The following is a 16,323-nucleotide window of genomic DNA, read 5'->3' as shown; positions in this document are numbered from 1 at the left end:
AAATTCATGATCAAAACCTGGTCTTTCTTACTCCAAAGTTCAAAAAAGTAATCATTACACTGAACTCTTTATAGAACTTTATTATAAATATAAATTATATTCATATATACATATATTTTATATATACATATACTACAGAGAACTAAACACTAGCTATTCAATTCAGCAAATGGAAGAGCTAGAATTTACTCTCAATTTCTCTGAGTAAATTGTCTTAGCCACTACTCTTGGTAAAAAATCAGGAAAATACCACCCCCCCAAAATTACAGTATTTGATAAATTCATGAACTTCCTTCTTCATGATAGGTCAATGTTTTTTCCAGGAAATCCTAAGATTCTTTAATTATCAACTAAGATGCGTAAAAAGACACAAGTCACATCATTTAACTTTGCACACCTGCCTTCAGTCATGGCTTTACAAATGTCTGCAAATTACCAAAACTGCCTGGGTCATCGGGCTCCACACCAAGTATCTCCTGAGATAATAATAATAGCTAGCATTCACTGAATATTTATTGTGTATTAGTGTTCCAAGTGTTATATTCTTTCTGTCTTGGACAGCTTGAGTATATGTGAAAGCACTGTTAGCATTCTGCCTTTGGAAACCTACAAGGCCATTATACATTACACTCATTTCCAAGCTAGCTCAACCTGGAATGACAACGCAAAGTTTCCTTTTGCCTACTCTGATGTATGGGCCTAAAGACTTTTCCAAGATTAAAGAAAAGGTTTATTCTTAGTTTATATGTATTTAGATAAGATATTCTCTAATTATTAATAATAGTCTGGTTTTTCAACATTAGGCAATTATCCAGAGTAACCAGAGCACTTCTGGTTCTGAAATCATACTACTAACTGATGGGGAAGATGATAAAATACACTTATGCATTGAAGAGGTAAAACAAAGTGGTGTGATCATTCACACCATTGCTCTGGGACCTTCTGCTGCCAAAGAACTGGAGACACTGTCAGATATGACAGGTAAACATTTGGAATAGAGTTTGAATAGAAAATACCTTTTCAGTTTCTCTCATTCTAGGGCTCTTTCCCCTTAAACTATAAACTGCTCAAAATTTTCCTGTCCTAAAAAATTCATCTTTGTCCTTTCCTTCTCTTCATCCTTCAAATTAATATCTTTCCTCACCCTATCTCACTTCTCTCTGTTTCTACTTACACTAGCTTCTTCTAACATTAGTCAGTATGTGTTGTCTTCATTCATTTCTCATCACTTTTTACCACCAAGATGAACCTTTGCTCTCATGGTTACTAGACTTACTCAACTGCCGTTCCAAATTCTTACTCAGTATCTTACCTGCTCAATATTACTGTAGAGATTCAGCTAGCACTATTTTATTAAGGAAGAAATGTAAAATCTAGAGAATACAAATTATTTGCCCAAGGCAATATAGTAAGACAGGGCTTCCCTGGTAGCTCAGCTGGTAAAGAATCCGCCTGCAATGCAGGAGACTTGGGTTCGATTCCTGGGTCAGGAAGATCCCCTGGAGAAGGGATAGGCTACCCATTCCACTATTCTTGGGCTTCCCTGGTGGGTTCAGATGGTTAAGAATCCACTTACAATGCAGGAGACCCAGATTCAATCCCTGGGTTGGGAAGATCCAGGGAGGAGGAGCTGGCAATCCATTCCAGTATTCTTGCCTGGAGAATCCCCAATGACAGACAGCCTGGTGGGCTACAGTCCGTGGGTCTCAAAGAGTCGGACACAACTAGCGAGTCGGACACAACTAGCAACTAAGCACAGCACAGCATAGAGAACTGAATACCAAATCTTGTTCTCTGCAATCCACTCTTTTCCAGCTTCTGACACCTAAGTTACCTCCCTCTTCATTAACTCTTGCATCATTTAGTATCTGCATTTAATCAATTTTAGGCTTCCCTAGTGGCTCAGAGGTTAAAGCATCTGCCTGCAATGCGGGAGACCTGGGTTCGATCCCTCGGTCAGGAAGATCCCCTGGAGAAGGAAATGGCAACCCACTCCAGTATTCTTGCCTGGAGAATCCTATGGATGGAGGAGCCTGGTGGGCTACAGTCCACATGGTTGCAGAGTTGGACACGACTGAGCGACTTCACTTTCACTTTACTTTCACTTTCTTTAATCAATTTGACTTTATTCTACACTGTCATTCTCTAATTGTTTTGGTATATCTTAATATAACTAGAAAATAAGCAGCTAGTTTAAAATTGTCTTTAATTTTCATAACATTATTTGGTGATTAGATAAGCTTTACTAATGTGGCAAGCACTTAAATCTAAGGATTGATTTTAAAATAATATTATTTGGCCAGTTTTTTTCTTTATTCTAAGATATTTTGAGCAAGGTTTAGTTATTGCAGGATTACATCTAGGATACTGATATACTAAAAGTTCCTAAGGTCTGGAAAATTCATCTTTTGTAAGTTTAAAAAGAAATTTTTAAATGTATTTTATAGTATATTGACAAGAGTATAATAACAAATATGATTTTCCCACTTAAAATTAGAATCATATGGAATATGACTCAGCCGTAAAAGAGAACTAAATACTGCCATTTGCAGCAACATGGGTGGACCTAGAGATTGTCAAACTGAGTGAAGTAAGTCAGACAGAGAAAGACAAATCTATGATATCACTTATATGTGGAATCTTTAAAAAAAAATGGTACAAATGAACTTATTTACAAAACAGAAACAGAGTCATGGACATAGAAAACAAATTTATGGTTACCAGGGGCAAAAGGAGCTGTGGAGAGATAAATTGGGAGATTAGGATTGACATACAAACACTATTGTATATAAAATAGTTAACTAATAAAGACCTACTGTATAGCATAGAGAACTCTACTCAATATTCTGTAATGTCCTATATGGAAAAAGAATCTAAAAAAAGAATGGATAAATGTATTTGTATAACTGATTCACTTTGCTACATACCTGAAACTAACATTTTGTTAATCAACTATATTCCAATAAAAATTTTTCAAATAAAATAAAATTAGTATTATAAAAGAAATAAAATTCCATTTTAGGAGGACATCGGTTTTATGCCAATAAAGACATAAATGGCCTTACTAATGCGTTCAGTAGAATTTCATCTAGAAGTGGCAGTATCACTCAGCAGACTATTCAGGTCAGTATCTTAAAAAAATTCTTTGCCTTTTCACATTTGTAACAAATTTTTATTATCCTAAATAGTAACTTCTTTCTCTAATAAATAACTCATCTGTCTGAAAACATTTCAGGTTCCCGAAGAAAAATATCCTACTGAATTTGCTTTTTGTGATACTTATAGCCACTTTTTCTTTTGATTCTTCTATTTTTAATCAATATAAACATTCAACATAAGTCTTGGTTATTTTAATTGAAATCTTAAAAGTATATCTAGAATTTCTCTGAACTGACTAAACTTTGAAATCTTATTAACTATAATAACAAATCAGTCTCATGTGTTTGTTGTTTATATTTACTTTAACAGTTGGAACGCAAAGCCTTGGCAATTACAGAAAAGAAATGGGTAAATGGTACGGTGCCTGTGGATAGTACAATTGGAAATGACACTTTCTTTGTTGTCACATGGACAATAAAAAAGCCAGAAATTCTTCTCCAGGATCCAAAAGGAAAGAAATATAAAACCTCAGATTTCAAAGAAGATAAGCTAAATATTCGTTCTGCTCGTCTTCAAATACCTGGTATTGCAGAGGTAAGAATATTTTTTTATTTTCTCCATGCTTTATCAACCAATTTTAAGGAAAAAATGAAGACAACATCTCATATAGGAGTAGGAAGATATTACAAAAGCTCTAAAATAGATGTTTTTTTAAATTTTCAGACAGGTACTTGGACTTATAGCCTTCTAAATAATCGTGCCAGTTCTCAAATGCTAACAATGACAGTGACTACTCGAGCAAGAAGTCCTACTACACTCCCAGTAACTGCAACTGCTCACATGAGTCAAAATACAGCACATTACCCTAGCCCAGTGATAGTTTATGCACAAGTCAGTCAAGGGTTTTTGCCTGTACTGGGAATCAATGTAACTGCCATTATAGAAACTGAAGATGGACATCAAGTAACATTGGAGCTCTGGGACAATGGTGCAGGTAATAAGAATCTGCATCAACTTTCACTGAACTGAAAATGCTACTACAGTCACATGTCTTAGAAGTCAGGATTTCCTATATATGCTAATGAAACATAATTTAAGTGAATTAAATTTAATTGTAATGCTTTTAAAACTTTTTAACTTTTCACTTAGTTATCTTGTCTAGGTGTGAACATAAGCATATTTATCTTCTTTAAATTTTATAAATAATTTTACTTTTCCCATATAACAGAGTACAATTTTTCTCTATTTTCATTAGTATCAGTGTTTTACATTTGCTTTCTCCAGTTTAGTTACATTTTCCTTATTTTGATAGGATTTTCTTATGAAATAATAATAACTAATATTAATTGAATGTTTACCATGAATTAGACTTTTCCAAAGTCAAAGGTTGGCAAGTGGCCAAACCAGACTTTGAACTCAAGTGGCCTGATTCTTGGATTCATGTACTTAAAAAGTTGTGCTATACTATACCCCAAAATAGCTTGCATCACTAGGGCTCATAAACAGTTGATATTGTCATTTTTACTTTGTGGTATATCTAATATTACATTTCAATATCAAGGTGCTGATACTGTCAAGAATGATGGCATCTATTCAAGATATTTTACAGATTACCATGGAAATGGTAGATACAGTTTAAAAGTACATGCCCAGGCAAGAAACAACACGGCTAGGCTAAGTTTAAGACAACCACAGAACAAAGCCCTGTATATACCAGGCTATATTGAAAATGGTAAGTGGCATTAAAATAGAAATATGTCATTTATCTAGGTAAATTATATGTGACAAGCATTCAAATTAAAAGGTACCATGGAGGCAGCACTAGTGGTAAAGAACCCACCTGCCAATGCAGGAGATGTAAGAGACATGAGTTCAATTCCAGGGTTGGGAAGACCTCCTGGAGGAGGACATGGCAACCCACTCCAGTATTCTCGCCTGAAGAATCGCCCTGGACAGAGAAGCCTGGCTGGCTACAGTTCATGAGGCTGCAAAGAGTCGGACATGACTGAAGCAACTTAGCATGGAAAACCTAAGTATAGAGTTATATAATCAACTTAATGTTTCAAAACCATATTTATGATAAGGGACCTAGTTTTGTTTACATCTCCCTCAGTTCATTTCAATTACACTGAAAAAAATTTACTGTGGCAAGCATTTTGCTATATACTGGAGCTACAGAGATAAATAAAGGGCCATCCTTGTCCTCAAAGAATTTACAGTCAAGAATAAAGAAAGATGGGTTAAACAACAGTACTAATATTTCATAATGTCTCCTCATCAATTTTAAAATAACACCAATAAAACAAGCTTTTTTTCACTAAAAGTTATTACTTTTTCAATAGCTGCTACTATCACTCAATATTAACCCTCTACAGCTGCAAATGAGATTACAAGAATAGATATGGCAATATGAAAAGTTACAAAACTGCTTTTTTGGTAGGTAAAATTATACTGAACCCACCCAGACCTGAAGTCAAAGATGACCTGGCAAAAGCTGAAATAGAAGACTTTAACAGACTAACCTCTGGAGGATCATTTACTGTATCAGGAGCTCCTTCTCCTAGTAATAGTCACTATCATGTGATCCCACCCAATAAAATTATAGACCTTGAAGCAAAATTTAAAGAAGAGCATATTCAACTCTCATGGACAGCCCCTGGCAATGTCCTAGATAAAGGAAAAGGTAAGTGTGATATTATATTTTAAAATATTATATACTAAAAGAAATCCCACAGGCTTTCATTTGCTCAAAATTTTCTAATGTCCTATTTATAAATAACATATATAGATTGTCTACTATCAGTCACCTGTTTCCATATGTGAAAACTTAAGCCCCAAGAGATAACGGATTGGCCCAGATTACTTCTATATTTAATAAATTAGAAGTCTAACTCACTCTCATCAGATTCTGTTGTACCAAACTGCCTCTCACAACATGAACTGTCTTAGAAATTCTTTGAGAAGACTGATTTCCTAACAGAGAAAATTTTTTCTATGTATTTCTGTACTTGCACAATTTCATTCATTCATTGACCTTTTGTTGAATTTTCAAACACTATTAGGTTCTTAAGAAATAAACCCTACTCTCAACAGTTAAGTAGAGAAGATAGTTCCTGAAAATAAAAGATAATTTTATAGAATATAATGAGATACACCACTGGATGGCCACTTCTATTAATAGTTGAAGGTTAAGATCACAAGGTATATCTTAAAAACTTTTCAGGGAAGACTATCCCTGACCCAAGTCTTGAAGAATGAAAGAAGTTAACGAATTTAAGTGAAGATGTCCCAGAAAGAGGATCACGAGCAGAGATTTGGCTATGGAGTTTGAATTAAATTTCAAGGCCAAAATATCTCATTCATTCAAAGTTTCTCATAATAAACTGCCCTCATTCCAAAAAGCTTTAATCATTTTTAGCTTTGCTTTAAATTTAACTAAATTAAATTAGTATTTATTGAATTACTATCATATTCCAGAATTGTGCCAGATAAGAAGATTCTCATGGGGTAAAGCCAATCTTGTTATTTTCCCTTTAAGGTGGTAAAATGAAAGTAATATGCATATCAACAGACACAATAACTCAGAGGTTGTCAGTGCTTAAAAGTGACTTTCAATGCTCCTTCACTTGGATTATAATATACCCCTCACTATATGCTCTTAAAAGAAATGATGCTTCTTAATCTTTCATTTCCTACAGTTATATCTTTTTGTTATTATTACACAACGTAAAAAATCATTCTGAAGCCAAAGGAAACATAAAATACCTACAAAGAGCTCTTTGCACTTCAGTACTGAGACTCTTATCATGACAGCTTCTGAAATACATTATGACCCTTAAAACTATGGTGAAAAATATATATATATACTTTCACTGAAAAAGCCATAAATGAAATTATCTGACTATATGTTTAGTTATAACTTGAATTCAGTTAAGATTAAGCCTTTAGATTAAGATGGGATTCATAATAAATGTCCCTTATGCTGAACAGGAACTAAAAGAAGGAAGAAAGCATTTCATACACACATTGAAAAAGAAAGAACTTCAGTGTGTTTAACCTCAAACACCTACAATAGGGGGGATCTGATCTCCCTCTTTTCTTGTAACTAATAGGAAGATATTGTAGTTCTATCAAATTTTACCCTTAGGCATTACAAAAGGAGGTAGTAGCAGTATCTCAAAAAATAAATGAAGAGCCTATATAATTTTGAATGAAAAACTTAAATTTACTGGGACCCAATTTCCATATCTGTCATATATGCAAATCAGACTAGATGACCTAGAATTACTAAAACAAGTAGATATAATTCTAATATTTTATGATCCTCTAATTTTGTCATTTTGGGCATCAACTGAAAAAACATTTTTGGCCAAAAAGTAATATATTTATTAAAGTACAATTGATCTACAACACTATTTTAGTTCTGAATACATAATATAGTGATTTGATGTATCTATACAGTACAAAATGATCACCACTTTAAATCTAGTTACCATCTGTCACCATACAAAGTTACCATAGTATTATTGACTACATTCTCCATACTGTACATTTCATCACCATGACTCATCTGTTTTGTAACTGGAAGTTTGTACCTCTTAATCTCCCTTACAGACTTCACTCACTCCCCCTACTCCCCTCTCATTTGGCAAACACTTGTTTGTCCTCTGTATTGATGAGACTATTTCTGTTACATTTGTTCATTTGTTTTGTTTTTTAGATTCCACATATAAATGAAATCACATGGTATTTGTCTCTTCTATCTGACTTAATTCACTTAGCATAATACCCTCTAGGTCCATCCATGTTGTCATGTAATACAAGATCTCATTCTTTTTATGGCTGATTAATATTCTGTTGTGTAAAAGTATATATATATATATATAGGGCTTCTGTAGTAGCTCAGCTGGTAGAGAATTCACCTGCAATGCAGGACACCCCTGTTCATTTCCTGGGTTAGGAAGATCCCCTGGAGAAGAGATAGGCCACCCACTCCAGTATTTTATCAATGGACACTTAGGTTGCTGCATATCTTGGCTATTGCAAATAATGCTGCAATGAACATAGAAATGCATATATCTTTTTGAATTAGTGTTTTTGTTTTCTTGAGAAAAATACCCAGTAGCAGAATTTCTGGATCATATGATCATTCTACTTTTAATGTTTTTAGTAACTTCTATACTGTTTTCCATAGTGGTGCAGCAATTTACATTCCCACCAACAGTGCAAGAGGGTTCCCTTTTCTCTACATTTTAGCCAACACTTGTTTTTTGTTGTTTTTTTAATAATACATGTTCTGACAGGTGCAAGGTAGTTTTAATTTGCATTTCCCTGATGATTGGTGATGTTGAGCACTTTTCATGTGTCTTTGGGGGCCCAGAAGTAATTCACATTGAAAAGATAAACTGAACCTTCATAAAATTGGAAAGCTCCTTCCCATGCAGTAAGAGTTCATGGAAGAGAGTCATCAAGTGATGAAACACATGACCAAGACTTCAAGGAGAAATTGGACCACCTGTTGGGCCTTGAAGAATAAGTAAAATTTGCATAGATAGGGAGAGGGAGGCACATTCCAGGGATTCATGTCAGGGAGAAAAGGAACCAAATAATATGCTCAAAGTCAAGAAAGCAAAATTTCACAATGAAATATTTGAATTAAAGTAAGGGATGGATGGATAGTTAGATAGACCCACCAAAATTAAATGCAGAGAGGATGTGAAGAGTAGCGGAATAGATCAGATCAATAAGATGTATTTATTAAAAGACTCAGACGTTAAGGCACAGGGCCTGAATTAAAAAGAAAATCCTAAATTTAAGTTATTCACCACATACTTAAAACATCTTCAACATTTCATGAAATAAAGTCTTCACTTCAAAAAAGGACATTCGATGTTTTATTGTTCATGGCATTTCCTAATGTTAAAATATATTTCTTTATCTATGGCTCTGATGGATTTCTAAAAGCATTTTGAAATGAAACATTTGTATTATCTTTCTTTCCTTTCTTGATAAAGTAACAGTAATAATAATTAATATTTCAAATATTTATTAAGTCCCAGACATTGTGCTAAACATTTTTAATGCATTCTCACATATAATTTTCATCACTAGCATTCCATATATATTTGTTGGATGAAATGAAAGATTGATTCTCTTTTTATAGTTAAGAAAACTAAGAAATATTAAATAAATTTTTCTTTCTTATAGCTAGAAAGTAGTAGAACTAAGGTGCTGGTCAAAGTCTGCCTGGCTCTTAAACATGTTTAATTAGTACACATTCCAGACTCTTTGCCTCCCTTTGCTCTTTGTCCATATCCCTGGTTCCTACTCTACTTATCTGCTCTCTTACTCATCCATCTTATAACTCCCTCTCTCAGCTTAATGGAAAATAGCACAGACATAAGGTACTGAATGTCTTTACTATACTCAAACATTATTGTGTTCCTTGTTCTAAATCAAAAGTAGACTCAGTTCTTCATATTTCTATTTCTTAAAAAATTGAGATCCATTTTTAGTACTACACAATTTTAAATTAAATTCTTTGTGATTAGATAACTAGATAAAAAACTGTTCACATATTTATTCTTAAAATAAAGAAGATGGAATAACCAGACAAAAAACCCAGTGTGCATTTCTGATGGACTCTTAAATGTAAAACAATGTGGTAGCAATAAGGCATGCAGTGACTCTAACGTACATGAAATATCTGTTTGTTTTCCAGCCAACAGCTACATTATAAGAATAAGTGAGAGTTTCCTGGATCTCCGAGAAGATTTTGACAATGCTACTTTAGTGAATACTTCTAGTCTAAAACCTAAGGAGGCCGGCTCAGTAGAAAATTTTGAATTTAAGCCAGAACCTTTTAGAATAGAAAATGGCACCAACTTCTATATTGCAGTCCAAGCCATCAATGAAGCCAATCTCATCTCAGAGGTTTCTAACATTGCACAAGCAATCAAGTTTATTCCTATGCCAGAAGACAGTGTCCCTGCTCTGGGTACCAAGATTTCTGCAATCAGTTTGGCAATTTTTGGATTAGCTATGATTTTATCTATATTTTAAACTAGGGATTGCATCAGAATTGAGATTCAATGTTATACATAGTTGGCAAACATTTATTTAGGATTTAATTTGCTATACACATTGTCTACTATAAAGCTCTTTGAAATATATGTGAATGTATGAAAGTTGTAAATTTCCTAAATACTTGAGTTTATTAGTTCTAATTAGTTTCACTTTAAAGCAAAATGAATATACCATTTCCTATCTTAGAAAAATCCATTTATTAACTAACCATAAAATAAAATGCATATTTTTACTTGCTTTTTTTTTTTTTCTTTTTTTGGCCATGCCATACAGCTTGCAGGATCTCACTTCTCTAAACAGGAACTGAACCCAGGCCACACCAGCAAGAGTACCAAATCCTAACTTCTAGGCCACTAGGGAACACCTTACTTATTGGCTTTTTAAGAAACACTTTCGAAGTGTGCTATAAATTCACTTGGTATATTAACAAAATCAAAGCTTTTCTAAGCCATTTGAAAAATGTTTATGAATCCACAATAGAAATAATTTTATGATAGAATTATTTAGGTTTCATTTTTATTATGAATGAATACTTCATATTAACAAAAACTATAATAAAAATGACTATAAGATAATTTTTCAATGAAATATGATCCAAAGCAGGAAGGAGGTCAAATTTGTTTTTTATCATTGATTAAAAGTGGTCTATCAAAGCTTTGACCCTAGGCATAAACGACCATTAGACAAGAATAATTTACTTTTGTATGTATTGTGGAACATCACTAAAGACCCATTCATATTCTGAGACCATTATTAAATCCTAAGGGTATCACCAAGATGCTCTATTAAGGCAGGGATTTGTTTTGACTGCTGTATCCTCAGAATCCAGAATAGTATTTGACACATAATATACATTTAATAAATATTTGTGAAACAAATTAATGAACATTTTCATAAATCAATGAAATTCAGTTTGACCAATTACATTTAAAAAATCCACAAAATATCATGTGCACATGGTATTGTAAGAATTTGATACAATGAAACCAACCACTTAATAATAGTGATCTCAATCAACACAGTGAGTAAAGATCACTCAGTCGTGTCTGACTCTTTGCAACCCCATGGACTGTAGCCCACCAGACTCCTCTGTCCATGGAATTCTCCAGGCAAGAGTACTGGAGTGGGTAGCCATCCCCTTGTCCAGGGGATCTTCTCAACTCCAGGATGAAACCCCGTCTCCTGCATTGCAGGCTGATTCTTTACCATCTGAGCCACCAGGGCAAGCCCAATCAACACATAGCATTTGTATTGTTGATCTTGCTCATGATGCCAGTTGTCTCACTGTTCACACAATTCACTCAGTTCACTGAACCCAGGATAGCAAGCTAAGAGGCTGGAAGAAGACACAAGGAGCCGTAGGAACTGCTGCTGCTGCTGCTAAGTCTCTTCAGTCGTGTCTGACTTTGTGCGACCCCATAGACAGAAGCCCACCAGGCTCCCTCGTCCCTGGGATTCTCCAGGCAAGAACACTGGAGTGGGTTGCCATTTCCTTCTCCAGTGCATGAAAGTGAAAAGTGAAAGTGAAGTCGCTCAGTGGTGTCTGACTCTTCGCGACCCCATGGACTGCAGCCTACCAGGCTCCTCCGTCCATGGGATGTTCCAGGCAAGAGTACTGGAGTGGGCTGCCATTGCCTTCTCCAACAGGAACTGCAGATGCGTTTCTTCTATCCTGGCTGGCATGGCAGCAATAACACAGCCTCTCTCTTGGCTGACGCAGCAGCCATAGCAGCAGCCATAACATAGCCATAACATAACCTCATATAACATAATCATGAGGCTGCTCTAATGTAGGCCCAATGCAGCAGCAGCCAGGGCTTTCATGGTGAAGCTCATACAGGGGTACCTCACAAAGTAGCTGGTGATCAAGCAAGTATCTTGTGACACGCATGTGCAGTGCTCTAAGTGATCTCAGCTGTTACACAACCTTGCAAAGTCACTGTTTATAGAACATAGGGTGAGAGGGCATGAGAGCGTGGGGCAAGAGAGCCTGACTGGTACCATCTTGTTAATTTCTCCACAGCATTTCAGGAAATTTACTGTATCCTGTCAATAGAATTTATACACTATTTAATAAAATGTAAATTAAACCATTACTATAGCGCTAGTATGATTTTTTTCCTGAGGAAGAAAGAGACAAAGAGAGTAACAGTTTTATTAAAGGAAAATACTTTGTTTATAGACAAGAATATTTAAAAACTTTGAATGTCAGAAAGGAGGAAGCTATATGATACACTGGAAAAGTCAGGAAAAAATTACACTGACAAACCAAATCCACATTAATATGTAAAAAATAATAACATATTATGACCAAGTTGAATTTATCCTAGGAATCCAAAGATGGTTTAATATTAGAAAATCAATGTAATTTATCACATTAATAGATTTAAAAGGAAAACTATATTATTTCAACATACCTATAAAAGCATAATTCAACTACCATTCTTTTTTTAATTAATTATTTTAATTTGAGGCTAATTACTTTTCAATATTGTAGTAGTTTTTGCCATACACTGACATGAATCAGCCATGGGTGTATATTTGTTCCCCACCCCATCCCTCAGGGTCATCCCAGTGCACCAGCCCTGAGCACCCTGTCTCATGCATCGAACCTTGACTGGTGATCTATTTCACATATGATAATATACATTCAGCCACCATGCTTCATTAAAATTGAAACCTTTGAAAACTTTATTAACCTGATTCTATGAATGGTAATGTCCATCCTGATCATTAAAAAAATTTTTTAAAGGGGCCATTAAATCTGCAGGCTTCCCAGGTGACATAGGTGGTAAAGAATCCACCTACCAACGCAGGAGACACAATAGACGCAGGTGTGGTCCTCAGGTCAGGAAGATCCCCTGCAGTAGGAAATGGCAACCTGATCTAGAATTCTTGCCTGGAAAATTCCACGGAGAGAGGTTACAGTGCGTGGGGCTGTAAAGAGTCAGACACAAATGAGCGACTGAGGACATGCACATTAAATCTTCAAGTATGGATGAGAAATCAGACACAAAAGAGGGAGAACTCTAAATTCCAAGGAAAACACATCACTGAAGAGTCTATAAATTATAAAAAATTTTTGTTGATTGTGAAGATCTAAATGGTGAAATAATAATTTATTCCATCTAGTTGGCCACTGTACTAATAAATTATTTACAGACCTTTAACAGTCACAAGATTCCTATGATACAGCTAAAAGAAAAAAAAACAGAAGATGCAATTGGGAAGAAAGATACAAAACTGTAATTACTTTCAGGTGACACAGAAAATTCAACAGAATTACAAATAATTAAAACTAATAAGAGAATTCTGTTAAGCTACCAGACACAAGATTAATTATAAAAATCAAGAGCAGCAGTCTACTACCATCCTCCCAAGAAAAAAGCTGAGTAACTAAAATCAACAATTGCTCTTAGGTCGATCAAAGAATTAATCACTATCTGCTATTCCATTAATTGAAAAGACACGTATATACAATGGAATATTACTCAGCCATAAAAAAGGAATGCATTTGACTCAGTTCAAATAAGATGAATGAACCTAGAGCCTATGATATAGAGTGAAGTCAGAAAGACAAATATTGCATATATATGGAATCCAGAAAGAGGGTACTGATGAAACTATCTGCAGGGTAGCAATAGAGACGCAGACATAGAGAACAGACTTGTGGAGGCAGTGGGGGAAGAAGTTCAGTTCAGTTCAGTTCAGTTCAGTCGCTCAGTCGTGTCTGACTCTTTGTGACCCCATGAATTGCAGCACGCCAGGCCTCCCTGTCCATCACCAACTCCTGGAGTCTACCCAAACCCATGTCCATCGAGTTGGCGATGCCATCCAACCATCTCATCCTCTGTTGTCCCCTTCTCCTCCTGCCCCCAATCCTTCCCAGCATTAGGGTCTTTTCCAATGAGTCAACTCTTCTCATGAGGTGGCCAAAGTATTGGAGTTTCAGCTTCAACATCAGTCCTTCCAATGAACACCCAGGACTGATCTCCTTTAGGATGGACTGGTTGGATCTTCTTGCAGTCCAAGGGACTCTCAAGAGTCTTCTCCAACACCACAGTTCAATAGCATCAATTCTGCGGCACTCAGGTTTCTTCACCATCCAACTCTCACATCCATACATGACCACTGGAAAAACCATAGCCTTAACTAGACGGACCTTTGTTGGCAAAGCAATGTCTCTGCTTTTAAATATGCTATCTAGGTTGGTCATAGCACTCCTTCAAAGGAGTAAGCGTCTTTTAATTTCATGGCTGCAATCACCATCAGCAGTGATTTTGGAGCCCCCCAAAATAAAGTCTGACACTGTTTCCACTGTTTCCCCATCTATTTGCCATGAAGTGATGGGACCAGATGCCATGATCTTAGTTTTCTGAACGTTGAGCTTTAAGCCAACTTTTTCACTCTCCTCTTTCACTTTCATCAAGAGGCTCTTTAGTTCTTCTTCACTTTCTGCCATAAGGGTGGTGTCATCTGCATATCTGAGGTTATTGATATTTCTCCTGGGGTGGAACAAATTGAGAGAGTAGCATTGAAACATATGCATTACCATGTGTAGAATTAGACAGCCAGTGGAAATTTGCTGTATAACACAGGGAGCTCAAATCTGGTTCTCTGTGAGAACTCAGAGGAGTAGGATGGGGTGGGAGGTGGGAGGGAGGTTCAAGAGTGAAGAGATACATGTACACCTATGACTGATTCATGTTGATATAGGCAGAAACCAATACAATATTGTAAAACAATTATCCTCCAATTAAAAATAAATAAATTTTAAAAATTGGAAAGACAGACAAATACAGAGAATCACAGTTAAAACAGAAACCCAGGAGTTGAACCTTGCCACTTTCCTGGTGGCCCAGACGGTAAAGAGTCTGCCTGCAATGTGGGAGATCCAGGTTCGATCCCTGGGTCAGGAGGATCCCTGGAAAAGGAAATGGCAACACACTCCAGTATTCTTGCCTGGGAAATCCCATGGATGGAGGAGTCTGGCAGACTACAGTCCATGGGGTCGCACAGAGTCGGACACAATTGAGTGACTTCACTTTCTTTTTTTCAATGAAGCCAGTACCAGTAGGAACACAAACTATAAATGATGATCTGGCAGAGGCTCAGTGTGGCTAAGTTTAAGAGTTAAAAACTCTAAGGGTCCTTTGAGAAAGCTCTACACTTTGCTGAATTTTTGCTCCAGGAGCCCCACCATGCTCTCACACTGAGAATTGGAGAAAAATTCCTTCAGACTTTTCACAGGGAGAGAAGGAAAAGGAATTATTTTGAAACTGCCCAGAGCATTTCTGTTTTCCTTAACAAAAAGCTGTCCTCAAGGGAAACAATGTTACCTAACCATCCAGCTTAGGTTTTACCAGAGCCCAAATAACTTTCAGGAAGAGAAATGTTCAACACCAATCTCCCATATACCACCATGCAGGGAGAAGAAAATACCCAAATCCAACCCCAACTAGCCTTCCACATGGAGGAAGAGAAGTACCAAACTCCAGAGCCATTTAGTTGTTCCTGTCTTATCAAAGGAAAAAAATCTATAAAACATGTATGAAGCTCACAGCTCAGAGAACAAGCACACTACAAAAATGAAACCTAATTATAAGACTATAAAGTGTTTTCCCTTCCCTACACCTTACCATCACATTAATAAGGCTGCAGTATAATAACAGAAGGTTAGAGATAAAAGAACTGGGAATCTCAAAAACAACTAAGAAAGAGTCACTTAGTTCAGTTCAGTCGTGTCTGACTCTTTGGACCCCATGAATTGCAGCAAGCCAGGCCTGTCTGTCTATCACCAACTCCTGGGTTCTACCCAAACCCATGTCCATCGAGTCAGCAATGCCATCCAACCATCTCATCCTCTGTCATCTCCTTCTCCTCCTGCCCCTAATCCTAACCAGCATTAGGGTCTTTTCCAATGAGTCAACTCTTCTCATGAGGTGGCCAAAGTATTGGAGTTTCAGCTTCAACATCAGTCCTTCCAATGAACACCCAGGACTGATCTCCTTTAGGATGGATTGATTGGATCTCCTTGCAGTCCAAGGGACTCTCAAGAGTCTTTTCCAACACCACAGTTCAAAAGCATAAATTCTTCGGCACTCAGCTTTCTTCACCGTCCAACTTTCACATCCATAC

At 36.1% G+C, this 16,323-nt stretch overlaps 1 protein-coding gene and 1 long non-coding RNA gene across 2 annotated transcripts in view; both read left to right on the top strand.

Annotated features, from left to right (window-relative positions):
- LOC145506116 (calcium-activated chloride channel regulator 1) overlaps nt 1-10,417 on the top strand; it is a 31,822-nt gene extending 21,405 nt beyond the window's left edge. Inside the window, exons 8-14 of the mRNA XM_081489971.1 lie at nt 804-981; nt 3,023-3,123; nt 3,469-3,693; nt 3,823-4,093; nt 4,661-4,831; nt 5,540-5,782; nt 9,821-10,417. Of these exons, the coding sequence (XP_081346097.1) occupies nt 804-981; nt 3,023-3,123; nt 3,469-3,693; nt 3,823-4,093; nt 4,661-4,831; nt 5,540-5,782; nt 9,821-10,161 (1,530 nt within the window). The 3' untranslated portion in view covers nt 10,162-10,417. The remainder of the gene's footprint in view (nt 1-803; nt 982-3,022; nt 3,124-3,468; nt 3,694-3,822; nt 4,094-4,660; nt 4,832-5,539; nt 5,783-9,820) is intronic.
- Nucleotides 10,410-14,402, top strand: LOC145506119 (uncharacterized). Its single transcript, XR_014053557.1, has 2 exons — nt 10,410-11,227; nt 13,910-14,402. It is a non-coding gene; the product is annotated as an uncharacterized LOC145506119 (long non-coding RNA).
- Nucleotides 14,403-16,323: the final 1,921 nt, after the last annotated feature.

This window comes from Giraffa tippelskirchi, chromosome 5 (genome assembly GCF_054371585.1).
Source record: "Giraffa tippelskirchi isolate mGirTip1 chromosome 5, T2T-mGirTip1v1.2.pri, whole genome shotgun sequence".
In the NCBI taxonomy this organism is placed as follows: domain Eukaryota; kingdom Metazoa; phylum Chordata; class Mammalia; order Artiodactyla; family Giraffidae; genus Giraffa; species Giraffa tippelskirchi.
The sequence above is the reverse complement of the archived record's forward strand: the minus strand, read 5'-3'. Positions and strand labels throughout refer to the sequence as shown.